The 18419-nt window shown below is 37.5% G+C and overlaps 1 protein-coding gene across 3 annotated transcripts in view; it reads right to left on the bottom strand.

Annotated features, from left to right (window-relative positions):
- Positions 1-1167: 1167 nt before the first annotated feature.
- The window catches only part of ELOVL7 (ELOVL fatty acid elongase 7), a 30473-nt gene continuing 13221 nt past the window's right edge, over positions 1168-18419 (bottom strand). For all 3 annotated transcript variants that reach the window (XM_075078740.1, XM_075078739.1, XM_075078738.1), the window contains 7 exons: positions 12769-12862; positions 10864-11054; positions 8931-9011; positions 8460-8516; positions 6577-6682; positions 3611-3747; positions 1168-2333 (listed from right to left, as the gene is read on the bottom strand). In XM_075078740.1, coding sequence (XP_074934841.1) covers positions 2130-2333; positions 3611-3747; positions 6577-6682; positions 8460-8516; positions 8931-9011; positions 10864-11054; positions 12769-12832 — 840 coding nt within the window. In that variant the 5' untranslated portion in view covers positions 12833-12862 and the 3' untranslated portion in view covers positions 1168-2129. The remainder of the gene's footprint in view (positions 2334-3610; positions 3748-6576; positions 6683-8459; positions 8517-8930; positions 9012-10863; positions 11055-12768; positions 12863-18419) is intronic.

The raw sequence follows: 18419 nt of genomic DNA, 5'->3' as shown, positions 1-18419 counted from the left end.
AGACTAGCTATTACAGCCTTTCCCCGAAAGGCCTACATTTCCCAAACATGCTTGAACCCTCAGGCTCAAGAAGGCCTAGATGAACCAAATTGTCCCACTTTCTTCATCAGTACTCAGTAAATTATTATATAAAAATAGGTACCATTCAAGCTTTAAAAATAAATCAGAGGCACCCTTCCCAGCTGTTTGAAAAAAACAGCAACAGGGCTCTGTCCTTAGGAGATGACTCCCTGCTTTGGAAGCCAAGGGCATGCACACAGGCTGGAGGCTGGCAGGACTTGAGACGGCACCTGTGACTGCTTTTCCCACCGAATACATGTATGGCCCCTGAGCAGCTTCCCAGCTGCCTCAGATTCTGTGCTAAAGCACCCCTCTGCATGTCAGGAAGCCAAAACTCAGCACTGAGAATTCCAGGATCAAACATCTCAAGCCATCCAAATCCTTTCTGGGATCTCATTTCAGTCTGCCATGACAGTTAATAGCTACAGGGATTAAATAGTGGAAAGATAAAACATGTTTTTATTTGTTTTACAAAGAAAACTTGTATGTAATCTCATAAGAAATCATTTGCAACTCATGTCCAAGATAAAGTTGAAATTCTCTCAACATTAACAATGCACCCTAAATGTCAGTATTCTCATAAAAGAATTCAGGTAACAAAACTTACTTTCTTGGAATTGTACAACAGGGAGGCAATTAAAGCCTGCCTCGAAGTTTTGGCTATTTGAAAAATCCCACAGATCGATCAAGCACAAAAACAAATACTGCAAGCTTCCTTTCCATTAGTAGTGAACACAGTAAAACCCAGTACTTTTAAAGGTACCATTCATTCAAACTCCTTTAAATCCTCATTTACAGGTCTGTTGCATGCACCAATTCCTTAATTCATACAGTACAAAGTATCTTGCATACAAACAACTACGTTTTGATGTCTATACAGGCGTGACCCTAACAATCTGCCTAACCATGGAAAACAACATACTAGTTAATTCTACACAGACTGGAGTCATGCCCTGTCACCCCTGCCTGCCCAACACTCAGCAGCTCAGAAAATGTCACATATCATTTTGCCTAGTTCCAGACAAGGTAACTGGTGCTATTAATGGAGAAACTTGAGGTTAAAGTTGTTAAAAACAATAATAATAATAATGAAAAAACAGCAGAAAAATCTTTCTAGGCATGTATTTCAATAGATAATGGAAATAAAATAAAGCACAGTACAATCATGCTAGGTGATACTTAGGCTTCAATCACAAAAAAATTTTTTAAGTCATTTGAGGACTAAAATTTTGGCTATTGAATTACAAGATTTTTTTTCCCCCCCTAAGCAGCCTAGGCTGCCAATATCAAAATACATCCATAGATACACTGAGTAAGAAGTATATTAGGCTACTTTGGTGAACAAATCAGTATGATGTTTTTGTCATTACACTACAAGACAGTTCAGACAATCCTCAAATTAGTAGGTTTCCAACACCTAGAATAATGTTCAAGTGAGTAGAACGTGAAATGAATTAAGTTCTTAGTAACAGAGAGTATACCCCAAAATCTGTGATCTTCAAATAAAACACCATACCTTGACAGATTAACATACATTCCTTTCTTTAAAGTAATATAGTTTGTAAACACATGTAACAATGTTTATGTATCAACTATATTAATAATAACCTTTATTCTATAAACAGTACTTCTGTTAAAAGATTAATTCTTTTAAGAAAATGCAGCTGACAGTCTCAACAACTTACAACATTTAAGGTGAAGTAATTTTTTCCCCTTTGTGTTCAAAGTACTCAGTACTTGTCATACAAATTCTGATTTTCCAGATGAATATCTTTATTTTCATACATCTTCTAGATAGAAATGAATGAATAGGTGATTTCTTACAGGATAAACAAATAAGTTTTTGAAAAAAATTTTTTGTTGTTGTTAATTACAGATCCACACTGCTCCTCCCACCCCCTGAATTCTGAATCCCAAATAACTTAAAGTAAAAATACAAATTCTGTCATGGAAAAAACATACAAAATATACACCATGTAGTGTGTGCACCTAAATATCTTGATTGTCAAGTAGTGCAAGTTTCCACATTGACATATTCACTTTCTGGTTTTTATAGACAAGAGTTTGTTTCACTGATCTTTGCTGATTCCATTTCTTGCCATCTTCGGTAGTCTTTGTCCCTTCGTGTAAGCGTGGTACCAGAAGTGGAGAAACAAGACTAAAAACATAGAGCCATATAGCCAAATAATAAACATGAAAATTGGATACTGGTATGGACAATCTTCCATGAAATAGATTTGTCCTATATGGACTGTAATCATAATAAACTGGACCTGGAGGAAAAAGGTGAAGAAAATAAATACTTTTTAAATACATGACAAACTTATTACAGAAGATTTAAAAAGTTCAGCATAACTTGCATACAGAAAAATAGAAGGTGTTGCGAGGCCAGGGCAGGGGGTGCTTTTTAAAATTACAGTTGCACCTTTAGAGCCCCTCTCCCAAAATGTTACTCCACCGAAAAGTATTTTCACAGAGTAAAGAAAGAAAAGTCCTGGAACAAATTGAATTACAGGCAGCACTGAGAAACCCATACTAGGAGAATGGGAATTTGCCTCATCCACTTCAGAGAAGAACAAAAAGTGTTTGACCTCTGACAAATGGGAGGCTCATGCAGAAAAATTAGGCAGAAAAACAAAAAGGTGACCATTATAGGATTGGTGAGCATGAATTCCCACCTTCCTTGCACGCTAGCATATGACACAGAGGTCCGCAGGTCCCAAAAAACAATTTAATGGATGATTAAAAAAATTCCAAATGAACTCCAAGTTAATAATCCACTGGTAGTGCCACCAAGACAAAAAGACTTCAAGTTATAAATATTCAAGCTAGACTGTTCAGTTACACACGGTTACATGAACTATTCTATTAACATCAGACCTGGTGCAAGCAGCCAGGCATGGCTGCTTCTCCCAGCTCCTTTCCCTCCTCCATCAGCATCCTTGCTGAGGCTAAACTAGTTGTTTAATCAGAAGCTGAATTTTGAAATTTCAGCTTTTAAAAAAAGCCAGGCATGAAAAGTCACCCAGAGCAGTAACCTTTCTAAAGTGATCTAATGCTGATAAAACACTTAATTGTAATTACCGCAACAGTGGTTTTTTAATGCTCTGAGTGAGAGAGATATGAATTCTTTAAATGCAAACATTTTCTATGAAAGAACAGACATGAAATGCTGAAGAAATACTTTTTCCCTATCATCACTAGTAGTCACATGCGTATTCTGTACATTAATTATATTCTCTTGGTGTAAAATCACAATCTAATAACTTTTATACAGGCAATGAGTTTCGTAAATATAATTTCAAGGTACTGCATAACTGAAAAGGTCATGTGTCTAAATCTGTGATTACAGTGAATGCTGAAGTCAGCAGATTTAAGTATATAACTGAGGGGAGGTCACAACTTTTGCTTTACTCAAAACATCAGTAAACCTTATATGAACTGTAAGCTACACACATGAACATACAAAAAGTACAAATGTATTTTATTAAGTCTGTGTTAGGCACAATGAGCTTTCTGAGAGGTATGTACATCAAACAAAGTTACTCACAAGTTGTATAGTTGTCATGTATTTTTTCCACCACAAATATTTATAATAGGCTGGTCCCAAAGAACAGATTCCATAATAAGTGTACATGACAACATGGACAATACAGTTCAGCAAAGCATGAAATGTTCCTAAACCACCTGTAGAAAAACAAAACACAGTAGTATTATTGCGTCACATATTTTGAAAGCTTCCTCACATCCTAGTAGTTTGGTTTGAAAAAAAACACATACCACAACACCCTACAGACTTTCATTAAAACTGTCAAGGTATTTAACCTGAATTGGGTCAACACCAATTCCGAGATATCGCATCAGCTTCCTTTCTCAGAAAAAGCTTATCTAAGCATTTCCAAACCAGTAATAAAACCTAGCTGTTCTAATTATCTGTAAAAGGTTTTAGTGTAATTTTTCGTTCGGGGGGGGGTGGGGGGGTGGGGTGGTAATTTTTTATTTTTTTTTTTTAATCAAAGCATATGTGTTATGGAGATACAGAGAATTTAGTAGAAACAGTGTTCCTCCTGTTTTATACCTCTTCTCTAGGCATCATGATGAACTTTGCAAAGCTCTGGAGGATGAGCAATAATTCCCTCCCCAGCAGACTTCCAGATTCCCAGGAAAAGAATCACAGTTTCAGACAGCAAGATTTTGTAATCATGACCTAAGTGAGGGTCGCACAAATCCATTGTCCATCTCAAAACCATACTTAGCGAAGAGGAAATTTAAGGCCAAGTAGCCCCATTTGGGGCAAAGTCATGACTGAAACTGGTAAGATAGGAACATTTCACAAAGTAAGGAAATACTTCCTTTTCCATTGGATCAACTATGGAGTTAGATGATCCTGCACAAAGTGATTTTATTTTAATGAACAGAAGAAATTATAGGTAAAAATGATTCAAGAAGTGGCAGACAGAAAAGTATTTTTAAGAGAAATATGAACATAAAAATAGCGAGCATCAGGAAGAAAACAAGATGACATAAAAGCAGGCATTTAGTGAGAAAAAAGCACCAGTTTTCCATTAAGAATCATTAAAGTTAAAAATAAAAATTGTGATTTTAGTAGCTCACACTAATATTCCAGCTTGATAGAACTCCTCCAGCTGTGATTGCAAACTTTCTTTGAAATTTAGCTCTACGTATTTTTAAAAATAATTTGAGTGTTCTTACAGTTCAAATGTACATACTTTCTTTGGCTTGCACAATGAACATTCAAAAGAAAAAAATAAATAGTTAAAGCAGAGAAAAGAAAAGAAAAAACAACCTAATCAACAGTACAAAAATACGCTCCAAAAAGCTACACCATACATAAGCACCATTTTACCATTTCCTGTAAACATCAGATCAGAGAACAATCAGCATCTCCATTCAAACTATTGAGAAGGACAAACAGCGATGAAACGGAATACAAGATAATCATCAGCGGGACTGAAATTCTTAGAAAAAAATTTAAGTTGTCAAACAGAACAGTATTTGGAAAGATTAGCTTAAAGATAAGCAATAGAGTTGTAGGAATAAACACAGCTCTACATGATTATGAGGGACTATTACTAGCAGAAGACAAAACAGTTCTTGCACACTTTGCTGAAAGTATCTGTCAAATTATCGCATGGGAAATGTGAATCTGACGCAAAATCAGAAGCCTGTAGCTGGTATACTGATCCGATGTGCAGATAAAAGGTAGAAAGTTAATCACATATAAATGGAAACTTTTCAAGGTTGAAAAGGAGGGGCTGTTACTTGCTGGGTTTGGGGCTTTTTTATGTGGCAATTCTATGAACACACTGAACTGTATGCTGAGAAAACTATTCAGAATTTCACCATTAACTTAAAATACCAGTTACTCATCAACATTTGAGAAAGAAATGATCAAGACACCACCTTCCTAAAACAGAAATTCATCAAATAAAGCAGAAGTATATCCTTTTATACAGTAGGATAATTTGCACACTGGACACGTTCAAAAGATCCTCTCTACAAATCTGGACTGCTTCCAGGTCTTATTTTTGTATTCATAAAACAGACAGCAACAAATCAGATTTAATAAGCAATGGTTCTTTTCATCAATTTGTCACCAATTTTCTGGGAGAAAAAAAAACATGCCAGAGAGAACATGAGAAGAAATACGTACAAAATAAATCTATTTCTTGGTAGAAACTCCTGAAAGAAACCCCACACCCTCCTAGAGACGAACTATTAGATGAATGTGCATTTCTCCACTCTGTGCTTATTATGTTATTCTCATGGCAAGCTACATGTTAGTGGTGCACACTAATAATACAACATTATTAGTTATATTATTAAATAGATTAATTAGATTAATAGAATAATTAGCTATATTAATGTATCTATGCACACAGACACAGAGCAGGAAAGGAAAAAGTGAAGGTAAGCTAGAAGTGGACAAACTTTCAATTCTGTACAATTCAAATAAGTTTCTGTAATAAGTACGGTCCAGAAAATATTTCTGTAGCTTTGTGAAAGCCAAAGTATTAGATGTAAATAAACACCAATTATGCTACCTAAAACAGGCAAAAAACCTGAGAACACAGTCCTCCCCTCCAACTCCATTCTTATATTTCGGGGGGACATATGGCTTTGGAGTAGTTTCAACAGAGTTATCTGCCTCATATGTGTCCCCTAGCATGTCTGATTTTGCAGCCACATCTCTTTCATGTAATAATGCTCTTTGCTCTCTCCTCTGCACCTTCCTCCCCGTTCCCCCACTCTCCCCCCCAACCCCCCCAAGAAAAAAAACACTGCACAAAATGCTATCAAATAGGAAAAATGAATACTCCACACCCATTTAAATAATCATGGTGATCTCAGATGTTCCACAAAATACTAGAGATATCCCAATTTAAAAGCAGTGATGTCTGCAAGATTTTAATTCTGTTCTTTAAGTATTTTTGTCTAGCATAGTTAACTTTTACTACCAGAGGATATGTACAACTTAAACTCTCTCTCCACTACCTGCAGCAAATTTGACTCCAAACCACCAGGTCCATGGCATGATGGAATGATGAAAGACATGCAGGAATGTAACTTGGTTGTTTTTCTTACGCAGCACAAAAAATATCTGAAACAGATTTTTAATGAACAGAATGTTACAGGAGATAATTGGGCCCAACATACTTACAGAAGACTGTATGCAACAGTGCTGGCTGCTCACTACTATACATTTAAACACTCTTCATAGTTGCAGTCTTGGGAGAAGAAACTGAGGCTTTGGATATGCAGACTAGTTTTCAAAAAAATCAGTACGTAAAATCCACCTGTGGAGTCTCAAAAGCCAGGGCAAGCTTCAAAAGCAAATGTCCAAGGTTCAGCCATCACCTATGTGTGCAACAGACAGCATAAGATGGACTTGCTTGGATGGGTAAGTATCTAGAAGCATCTGATTTTAAGTTCCCTGAACTACAAAAGCAAGGCCATTTGAGAAAATTAACCAAAGGACTACCAACACATAGAGACAGTAGAAAATATTAAGTTACAGAAAAAGCATTTCTGTATTTATTTCATTAATTTCATTATAAATTAAACAAACGAAATAATTTCATTATTAGTTTATTATGAACACTGACTTAGCTACCATTGGAAAAAGGCAAAATTGGACAGAATACATGTAGGTATTCTTAACTGATACTGATGGGCCACATTTTAAAAGGACAGACATTGAGGGAAGTGTTAAGGGAAAACAGAGCAAGAAAACTGTGTAGAGAGAAGTCAGGTCATGCAAAGGGTAGTATTAAATGACAAGCAAAGGAATGCAGAAGAGAATTCTGGTGTGCCAGGGAAAACTTTTGGAAACAGCTAACTTAAATACAGCTAAGAAATTACTTTTGCGATAAATCCAAAAATCTGCTGAGAAACAGGTACCTGACTAGGTGGATTCAAACAAAACACATTTTTAAAAAAAATAATTTTTCAGGCCCAGGACTAATTAAAAAGGAGCTGACTAACCAGTAAAGGTAAATAGAGGACTAAACTTGTCAGGCTTGTCCAGTTTTAGCATTCCTGGCCCTTCCATTACCATTCCATTTGGCTCAGTCAGTAAGATCTTCCAGTATTGAATCATGAGTATTTGCAGATGAAAGTTAGATGGCTAACGTTGCTCTCATGTTGTAGAGCTTCCTAACTGCTCATGAGTCAGGTCCTGAATAACCACTGTTGTGCCCCACACAACAGGCAAATGAAATCGCAGCTGATTCCAACACCCAGAAGCTGGTTTCAGAATAGCTAAATGCACCCTACTAGGTGTTGGCCGCAGGAAGAGGGGAAGGCAGACGGCTGCTGGCAATGAGTTGTGCATTCTGCTTCAATGCGTTGCTGCTCAGACTTTCTTTGAAACAGGTTAGAGTTATAGTCATATCAAACACAGCTAGAGTCATGACCCCCAAAGCATACACATGAATTTAGAGCAGGTAGGTATACCAATTTATGCGGCATTCAGAGGTGCTGATACAAACATTCTTAATCTAAAAGATAAAATCTGAAGATGACATAAAAAAAAATTCAGCATGATCAACGCTGTTTCTTATCTGCAGTGTTGAAACAAGCATTGCCATAGCACAACAGATTAGTGTATTCAGCTGTTAAACAGAAGTTATCAGGGCTTCCTAAATTTTTAAAGGTGTGTTCCCTCATTAGTATTTTTCCTGATAATCAAAGAATGGCAGTGTAATGGGACAATAAGATGAAAGGAGACATAGGTAAACACCTTGATGGTATTCCAATAATTGAAGATCGGATGGCTAAATAAAAAGCAATTTATGCTCCCAGTCCCCAACAGCACTGGTTCTTCTACTGTGAAAAGGAAACATCACTACTTCTCTGATTAGGCTACAAATACTTACAGTGTCTAATAATTCAATGAACTTGGAAAAGTAGTAAAGCCAACAAGTTCGTACCATCTGCAAGAGTTAAAAAACAAAAATGGTCAAATTGCAATAGTCATAAAGAAAACTAAGCAGCTGCAGGAAAAATAAGTAACCATATAAAAAAAAGTATTGGGACAAGTAAGTAGGATCACAAGGTTGACAGAAATATTTAAATGTACAGTTTGTTTGGTTTTATTTTAAAAACAAAATATTTTTTAATCCTGAAGGAATTTTAAAACAAAGAAGAACAAGTCAACAAATACCGTGCCTCCCTCTTTCTCCCAAACAATCAACCCCTCCAGTTAGCTCACATGCTCTACGTTATGCAAGAGGGCATTTCCATTTAGTGCATTCCACTCTACAGTACTGCACTTGGTTGTTCAAAAAGCATTTCTAAAAACAAAGTCAGTGTAGCACAACAATTCAGCTTTGTGTCTGGTGACTTACTCTTAGAGCTGTAGGTGACCTTGAGTAGTCAACGATATCGCACCGGAATGAGTACCCTGTGGCCCAACCCGACATAAGAAACTGGAGCAAAGAAAAGGGAAAAGGCAAATATTTATTTTGTCTTTTGAAAAATTCATTAATTTCAGATTAGTTTTGCAATCACTCAGCAGGAGGGAAAACAATATTAAAAACTCGTTTAACCAGCAACCCGCTCGATCACCTACCTCTGTGTGGGCTAGCTACCATAAAATCCTCTGCTGTTGCAGATTAGTGAATTTCTAATTCCAGGACCATGCCTATGGACAAGAAATTCTTCCTACACCCATTATCACAGCATTACTAACCGAAGAGGAAAACCAGCTACGTCTCAAAGCCAATGTTAAAAAAGCAACTTATTGTGTAAACCAGACCACAAAACCAAATCAAACATTTTGAAATTTTTTGAAAATGGCTATCATAGCCAAACATCTTAATACTGGAAAGAAAGCAGCATAGCACCTTAATACTGAAAGAAAACCAGCACGACAGAACACATGGCTTAATACCATTAAAGACAAGGCATGAATCAATATACACTCTGTTTTTAGTATCATAGTTTCTAAAATTTTGCTTAATTAAACTGCATGGTTCAATTACTCTTTCACTAATACGAGTGATGAGAAGCTAGAGTTTTACAGCTGAGAGCACACAAACGACCAAAGGACTGTAACAAATATAATTTAATCTTGTCTCTTGGGATATATTAATGCTTGGACAAGAGCAGCATTGTTATTATTACACTTAGCTCATTCCCCTGCCAGCCACTAGGACTACTGTATCTTACAGGTGTTTATGAAGTGCTTCTCGTCCACTGATCATTTCATCCACTCATGCACGACAGGAGGTTCAGCTCTCTTAACAGATGGAGCTAACTGAAAGGTATCCTGACCATTCAGCACAACGGTTTGACAATTTTTCATTACCAGTTTGCCAAACCTGAAATAGCCAGATTTAACACAAAGAGGGTCAGTTCTAGCATAGTGATGCTTCAGCAAGCAAATGTATGAGGCTATTATTCACACAATACTTTTGTTAAATGGCTACCCTTTCAAAAACAACAAACCAGCCAACAAAAAAAAAACCCAAACCAAAAAACCCAGACATTAGCTATCTTAAGGCTTCAGGTTCTAAATTAACGCTTCTACATAGTCTATACCATTCACAGTTAAGGATTTTTAGGTCATTCAACCCATAACGTTATACAACTCATCAGGCTTTCCACTCTTAAAGTCTAACATTTGCTTGAGTTCTGAACTACAGCAAAATCTCAACATTCCTTCTGAGAGAAAGAACATTTACTGGTTTTGGGGGTGGGGGAAGAAAATCAATGCTAAAGACTTTCATGGTCTGAGTTTTGGGTGCTTCTTTGGTTTGTTTGTGGGGTTTTTTTGTTTGGTTTTTGTTTGTTTGTTTAAAAAAACAGTGAAGATGCCCAAATTAGATATTGTTAACTTCTGTCCTTTAAAAGGCAGATCTAGTTGAAGATTATTCCACAGTAAACAAGCTCTACGCAGTGTTTGACTGTGTAGTGTTAACTATCACGTAGTAGGACAGAAACAATTACACCAAACTAAGAAAAACACATTGTCTGCTTTATGTCCTACAGCCCAGGGAAATTAAATCAAGTTATAAGAATTATATATAATTTACAAAATTAAAAGTGACACAAAATATTTTACAATCCTTCTTTCTAGGTATGACTTACTCCCTTTTTTCCAAGTATCAGCTCAATTACTTCAGCATACTGCTTGGCAGAACATAATTATAACAATCAGTATAATAGTTTTTTGAGAATTGCAGAGTGGGAATAATACTAATAGGTTTATTAAAAGTCAGTACAAGGATAGTTCAAGACAAAATAATTAAATACATTACACATAAAAGTAGTACTTACCTCATAAGTCATATATAAAGAGAGGGCTACCACACTAAAATTATAAAACACCATTATCTGCCTGAGTTCAAAAGGTTTTTTATTTTCCATTAGTTTGGGTCCCAAAGAAGTGACAAAATAAATGTAGGTTCCAATGATAAAGGTTGTTGGGAAAGGTGAAGACATGAGTGGCCAGCCTTCCAGTCTTGGATCTGGCACGGGGGGGAAGAAAAAAAAACAGAAATCAGATTTTTCCAGTATTTCCTAAATCCTAAAACAGCTTCAGAAAGGTACTTAATAATTCGTAATACTTTAGGTTTTGCTGTCACTGATCATGCCTCCGAGTCCATTCACCTCAAATCCATACTGACTAGATAACAAGATTTAGCACCTGTAGGAATCAATGCTTCTTTTAATATCAATTCTTCACATGTAGTGAAGAAGAGACACAGAATCATGAGTGACACGATTTTTGGTCTAGAGCTGTCCTTCGTGAAAAGTCTGTTTTTGCACACGAGCAGGGCTCAGAGGGCGGCACAGAAAGGCAATGCACAAGCAGATCACTGAGGCTGCATTTCCACATGAGACTTCATTCTTCTGGAAAAGCATGAACCTTATTTCACAAGTTCAAGTCACAGATGGGGAGTAGCCCCACTTTTCAAGATCCTCGAGCTTTATAAGCAGTATGACATTAGACATAATAAGTATGGGGATTTTAAAGTTAGAAGACCTTCTGTCCCATCAGTTAGATTCATAGCTCAGTACTTGAGGCTTGTGCCTATTCAGTCCAGACACTTCATCACTTTCACAGCACCATGAAACACACACTTTCACATTGCAAGCCTCCAAATGGCAAAAGTGTTGCAAGTTCATTCCCAGTTATCCCAGACAGAAGTATTGCAGAGAGTCCTCCTCTGCACGCCCTGCTCCCTGTCTCCGCAGCTGAGGCTGGCAGGCACTCCCTCTGAGCTTCACCATGATGCCACTGCACCCTTCTGTGTTTTATCACTGAGTCCCAGATCACCAGAGACTTCCACATTTCTCCATAAGGAGGAGAGCTGATATGAACTTAATGTATTTTTAATACATATATTTTTCGTTTTCATAAACTGACTTTTGTAAGATTGATTTCTGAATGACCCCACATTTAACCATTCACCCGGTAAACTGCTGCCTTCATGGTTTGCTGCTGTATTTTGGGGGTGAAATTATATGACTGCAATTTTTGTTAAGGGTTTAATTCATGGCCAAATGTCTCAAGTCAGTAATTTTCAACCCACAACATTCAAGCACTGCAACTGATGGATCTTAACCTCAAACTTGGTATCTTCTCTGTCTTTTATTCATAAGCGTGCAGAACTACAGAACAGCAACATTAAAGCAAAGCGTGTTTAATATCCTCATAGCAGCTCCAACAAGAGACCAATATTGCTTTTCAAAACAGAACTATGACAGAGTTAGTTACTCTGAGGATTAATTTCAAGATACTGTAACTTATCATGGTTTTTATTTCTTTAACTTTGCAACAGCAAAATACAGTAACACCATGCACCTAAGCTCAATAAACTGATAGAATACCATTGTTCAATAATGAAAGAGAGTTAAAGCTTTACACTCAGCAACAGAGGAAAAACAAACTATATATTCAGGCAAGCCAGAAACTCTTAAAGTGCAGACAGTGGTTCTTCTGTATTTAGTCTGAGGTTATACCCATAAACTAGCTGAGTTTTCCTTTTTTCCTTTTTTAAAATGCAGAAACTAGTCTGCTCTTTATAGTTAAAAATGTCAATAGTAACCTGGCAAGGCTTAGAAAGATTTACGGAAAGACAAAGCTGCTTTAAGTTCATGAACAGTCCACCTAGAAAAGCTACACACTGCTATTCAAAATTATTGAAAGTTAGTAAATTTTAGATTTAAATGACTCACCAGCATCTTTAATCCATTCATCATACAGGAGTACAGCCTTTGATGTCAGATTACTAAAAGCCATTTTCACTTTATTAAGATTTTATGATGCTGCCTGCAGGAAAACAAACCAAAACAGAAATATGTAAATAATAAAATAAACTGATTTTGGAAAAGATTTTCACGAAACAGAATGGAAAAAATAGCAAGGGATAACAAAGCACTACATGTGAAATACAGATCAGGGAGCATTAGCTGACCACATTGCACTATGCTTGGGGACAATTTATAGCTGAGCTGTTATGCACAGTATGATTTTGTAACCTTTACATACCAAACAAGGTGCTTCTGTGCCATAGAGCATTATCTCAAATAACCATGCTGTGTTTAACATTACAGTTAAGGGGAAATATAAAGAGCAGATACTTACATTCATTTTTATTACCATCCTCACTTAAAGTCCAAGCCACTGATACATGAAGTATAACCTTGCAACAATTACTATTAAAAATTTTAATTTTCTAACTAAGAATTTTTTCTAAGGTAGGCGGGAAGGAAGAAAGGTACCAATATGTCTGCATACTCCTTTTAAATACAATAATTAGCTATGTCATAATTAGTATGCCAATCACACTCTGATGAATCAACTGTTTCCACATCAGGATCATGAAGTGTCATAGCACCACTGGTAATACCTTTAACTTACAAAAATTATCCAGCACATCCAGTTTGCATGCAGCACCACCTACACATGTAAAAAATTTCAAAGTATGCTTATGTAAATACTGAGTTTTGCTGAAAAATCAAGTACTTATCAGCCCTTTCCCTGCCTCATTGTCCCTAGAAAACACTTTTTAAAAATCCCAACATATTTCACAGAATCACGGAATCCCAAGTTGGAAGGGACCTCAAGGATCACCTAGTCCAACCTTTCTAGGAAGAGCACAGCCTAGACAAGATGTCCCAGCACCCTGTCCAGACAAATCTTGAAAGTATCCAATGTGGCCGAGTCAACCATTTCCCTGGGGAGATTATTCCAATGGGTGACTGTCCTCACTGTGAAAAATTTCCCTCTCGTGTCCAATCGGAATCTCCCCAAGAGCAACTTGTGTCCATTCCCCCTTGTCCTCTCCATGGGACTCCGTGTAAAAAGGGAGTCTCCATCTTCTTTGTAGCTGCCCCTTAAACGCTGGTACAGGGTGATGAGATCCCCTCTGAGCCTCCTTTTCTCCAGGCTGAACAAACCCAGCTCTCCCAGCCTATCCTCGTATGGCAGCTTCCCAGTCCTTTGGTCATCTTGGTGGCCCTTCTCTGGACCCCTTCCAGCCTGTCCACATCCTTTTTGTATAGCGGGGACCAGAACTGTACACAGTACTCCAGGTGTGGCCTGACCAGCACTGAGTAGAGCAGGATGATGACTTCTTTATCCCTGCTGGCAATGCCCGTTTTGATGCAACCCAGCATCTTGTTGGCCTTCTCGGCCGCAGCAGCACAACAGTCGTGCATGTTGAGCTTTCTCTTCCCACTCAGTGTTTTACTTTGCCATACAATTTCTCTCCATACCCCTGTGGAGTATTCACCTTTGTTAGTCCAGGCTGCAGCACGCTTTGATAACCAGCAGCTTTCTGCTGGCTGCCCTTCTGCATCTCCCCCAGGACAAGCTAGCTGCAGGTTTGGCGAGCCAGTTCTGCCCTCATGATGGGCCAAACAGTTCTGCCCTCACAATGGGCCTCTCTCCTCAGATCTCCCCACTATCATCATCTCATCCCTCCTCACCTTAACATTTCTGAAAAATAATTTCACCCTTATCTCCACTTCTACAAGTACCTCCTGGTCACTGTCATTTCATAGGAGTGTTTAGGCACCTTGGACTACACTACACCCACCCTTCATTACAAGATGCAACACAGACAAGCCTGCCTTCATTAGAGTTCATCTGATCTACCTCCTCCCAATTCTCATGTTGCTACCCCTTGTTTTCCTGCTTGCTTTTCTGTCCTGTGCATCTGAACATTTGCAATCACCATCAATTTCATGTTCAGAAAAGATTCCCTCTGTAAGTCTCTTCAAAGTTCACATTTTTCAGAAATACCATGCTCCATCATCAGCATTTCCCAACTCAATGTCACTGCCTTTATGCTGACCGTTTTCACATGCCCTGTGTACATATTATGGTGTTTGCTACAAAGCTGTATATTTATAAAGGTGCTGGCAAAAGAAGCAGCAGCAGAGGATATGCTCTTCCTTTTCTAGTGGAAACTTGAGCGGTCCTCTTCCTTTTGTCACTAGCAATCACATGAGAGAAAAGATTTTTATGGTTACAGACAAATTATAAATATCCCTGCCACCTCGCTCCGTAAACCAAACGTTGGATGATATCAAACATATATAAGGCCAACCCTGTCTTGCAGATACTTCAGACTGCCTAACTACGACAGCCAGGCAACTCAGTTGTATGTAGCTGGTGCCAGGGGCAAGTATTAAAAATCTGTACTTTATGAATATTTTATTAAAATAGATTTATTACAAAAAGTTATCCTTAAAATCCAGTATTCTTCCCATTTCAGTCTCATGAAAATAGTCTATAAAGAGACAAGGCATGGCAAACAAGGTACTTTGTTCAGTGGTTACGATACTCTACCAAAGCCTACAGACACCTTGTGCACGGTATGGCTCAATATTTCAATATACTCACTGAAAGCAAATAATCATACCATATATAATCAGTTCCTCAATAATAAGAATAGCTTACTGATTTCCCTGCCAGTCAGTTTTCCTGCTCTCATCCTGATGAAGATGTTACTGGAACTCAGACTGGCTCTCTCAACATGCTGACCAAAACTTAAGTTAAACAAGTAACCCATCACTTCGAAACACACTCTCAAAAATCCAGAAAATTCTACATGGATGCTGGCTCAAAATGATTTGCTATTTATTACAGGCTTAGGGGTGTTGATTGACTTTTCCTTCCTCTTACAGTGCAAACCTCTCATCCCGACAAATGCAACCTCACAAACAGACAATTCTTTACAATTATCCACTTGACTTGTTGACACGACTTTAATTTTGCATTAGGAGTCAGCCAAATGTGCTGTCGGTGTTTAAACAGCAGCTTTTATGCCTGCTAGGCACTGGGACCAAAAGCAAGCTTTTTATCTCGAACCAGATAAACCAATAGATTGTTTCTGCTTGTAGTAGAAAGGCAGCAGCTGAAAATAGCAAATCCTCCTGCTTCCCAGCCCCTGCCATACTGAGTGGCATTTGTGCCACGTCCCCTGACCCTAGCACCTGCAGCTCTTCACCTTTTAAAACATTTTACAAGAGCTAAGACAGCACAGGCTCTTAGCCTTCAAGGTTTATTTTCTGTTCATAACCAAGCAAGACACAATTCCACAGCAGCTGCTAAACTTTTAAAGTTTTTGCAGTTCAGTTACTGTCCTTGAGAGAAGGATGTACCAGCCAGGGGGCTGCCACAGCCTCACCACACAGACATACTGACTGATCAATTACCCTGAATCTGAAGGTCAGCAGAGTACAATAAGTTAAAACTCATTATTTTGAGAGTACGAGTAATGTCTGCAAGAAAGACAGTGCTATGCAAAACTTTTCTACAGTTAGATTTAAAAATCAACTTTCATATATAACACTACTACTTCGCTTTCAATGTGCTTTACAGTTCTACTTATTATCTTAACTAGCTACCTAGCTTTCCTTTGTAAGTCCATTTCTATGAACAATTGTTTGCATTACTGTTAGGTTTTCAGGATTTTTTGTTTGTTAACTACCTACAAGTAGAGCTAATAGCAACACGGAATGTGTTTTTTCTTGTCCTGTTATACTTATTTCACACAGAAATTCATACACACTGGAAAATAATACCATCAAGGCTTGCCTTTTTTTTTTTTTTACATAGAAGAGTAAAAAACCACGTACCCACACACAAGATAAACCACCAGTTGTGCTTCAGCAAAAAACCAAATCATTTTTGAAGGACTGCTTTTTTACAGTACAACCATGTTGTTAAGATGTAACCTGGTAATGCTTTGACCATAATACAATCTTCCATCATGTTTGGCAGTTTTGAAGTCTACAGAACTTATCCTCTAAATGTGAGACTGGAAATATTTAGCCTGAAGGGACAAAGACTTGGGGGCAGAGAAGGCCATTTGTTAAATACATAACTTTAGTTCTCCATGCTATAAACTCACCTGCACAGTAAGCGTTTGTATAGCCACAGTTCTATCAGGGAAATATATATTTAGTTTACATACCTGCTAATGGACTTACAGAATCAGCACATCAGGATTTTTATTTCCAATGTTCCACTTTTTGCATGTACCAAAATTTAAAAACACAACTAAAATGCACTAACAGTAGGGAGTTTTCTTTTTCAAATAGTGTCTAGATTGTAGTAAACTCTCTCAAAATTATAGAAGTCACACCAGCATAGTCACTTTCAAAATTAGGGTTTTTAAAATGACATCCTGGAAGCAATTTACATAAACTTAAAAAAAATGCAGTTATAAAAGCTTATCTGTCCAGCTTGAAAAGTTCTAAAGAACAGAGACACAGTCCTCTCAAGCACATGCATTTGGAAAATAAGCACTGAAATAATCTTTAAAACACATGGAAAATACTCAGCTCTTGAAAGAAATAAGTGCCTTTTTTTTCCTTTTAATTTAAAAATGTCAGTGGAAGTAATATTGTGCACCTACGTTCAAGCCAGCTGTACTAACATATTTTCTGAAGACATCTTTAAACAATGTGTCTTTGCCATTATGAAAAATAAGTGTAAGATATAAGTGAGGCAAAAGAGGAAAAGGGCTGTGCTAAAAGAGCAAAGTCATTTGCTGGCCTCCAGTTCCCTGCAGCTCAGCAGACAGCTGAAGGAGCTCAGTAACTGCAGCTGAGTAAGGCATATAGCTTGGCAGAATCCATTGCAAGTTGGACCATTACCTGTACTGGAAGGGCAAGGGCAGATAAGATCATTTACACCAGCCAAAAATGCCACAAATACCACAGCAAACCGTACGAGAATGTCTAATGATGACAAGTAGTAGGTAGTAAGTTGTTGGAAGTGCTCAAGTTCAGTTAGTACACAAAACTATTAGTGATTCTTGTAATGGGAATTACTGGTATGCCTCAAACATTCCTTATTTTTAAAAGAGAACAAGAAGTTCTCACATTCCTTTGCTTAACCCACATGAAAGATATTTGCCATTCTTGATGCTCATTTATTCCCCCTACATAGTTTTTAAATATTAAAACAGATCTCAAGATTTGCTTCTAAATAGTAATTCTAGAACAAGTGTTTTATGTTGATGGCTACTGAAAAAAAAAAAGGAATCAAAAGAACATGACAGAAAACCAAGAAAAATTAAGCAGTCTAATGTAAGCTCTGTCACTCCAGAAAACAAATGCTAAAACTCAGTGGGAACTTAAAACACTTAAAGTTAAGAATTTGCATTAGAGAGCAAAGCTAATTGTTATAAAGATGGACATGCTACTTTTACAGGGACCTCTTAGCAAAAGACTGGAGAACATGACAATACAGTGCAAAACTTCTGTGAGATAATTTCCACCCCAGGCAGATCCCAAAAGCAAAGGTTCTAGAGCATCATCCCTGGCCTGGCAAGCAGGTAATGACAGGAGGATCCTCTACCCAGCAGAGC

This window comes from Phalacrocorax aristotelis, chromosome Z, assembly GCF_949628215.1.
Source record: "Phalacrocorax aristotelis chromosome Z, bGulAri2.1, whole genome shotgun sequence".
Taxonomy (NCBI): Eukaryota; Metazoa; Chordata; class Aves; order Suliformes; family Phalacrocoracidae; genus Phalacrocorax; species Phalacrocorax aristotelis.
Note: the sequence above shows the minus strand (reverse complement) of the source record. Positions and strands in the feature narration are given on the sequence as shown.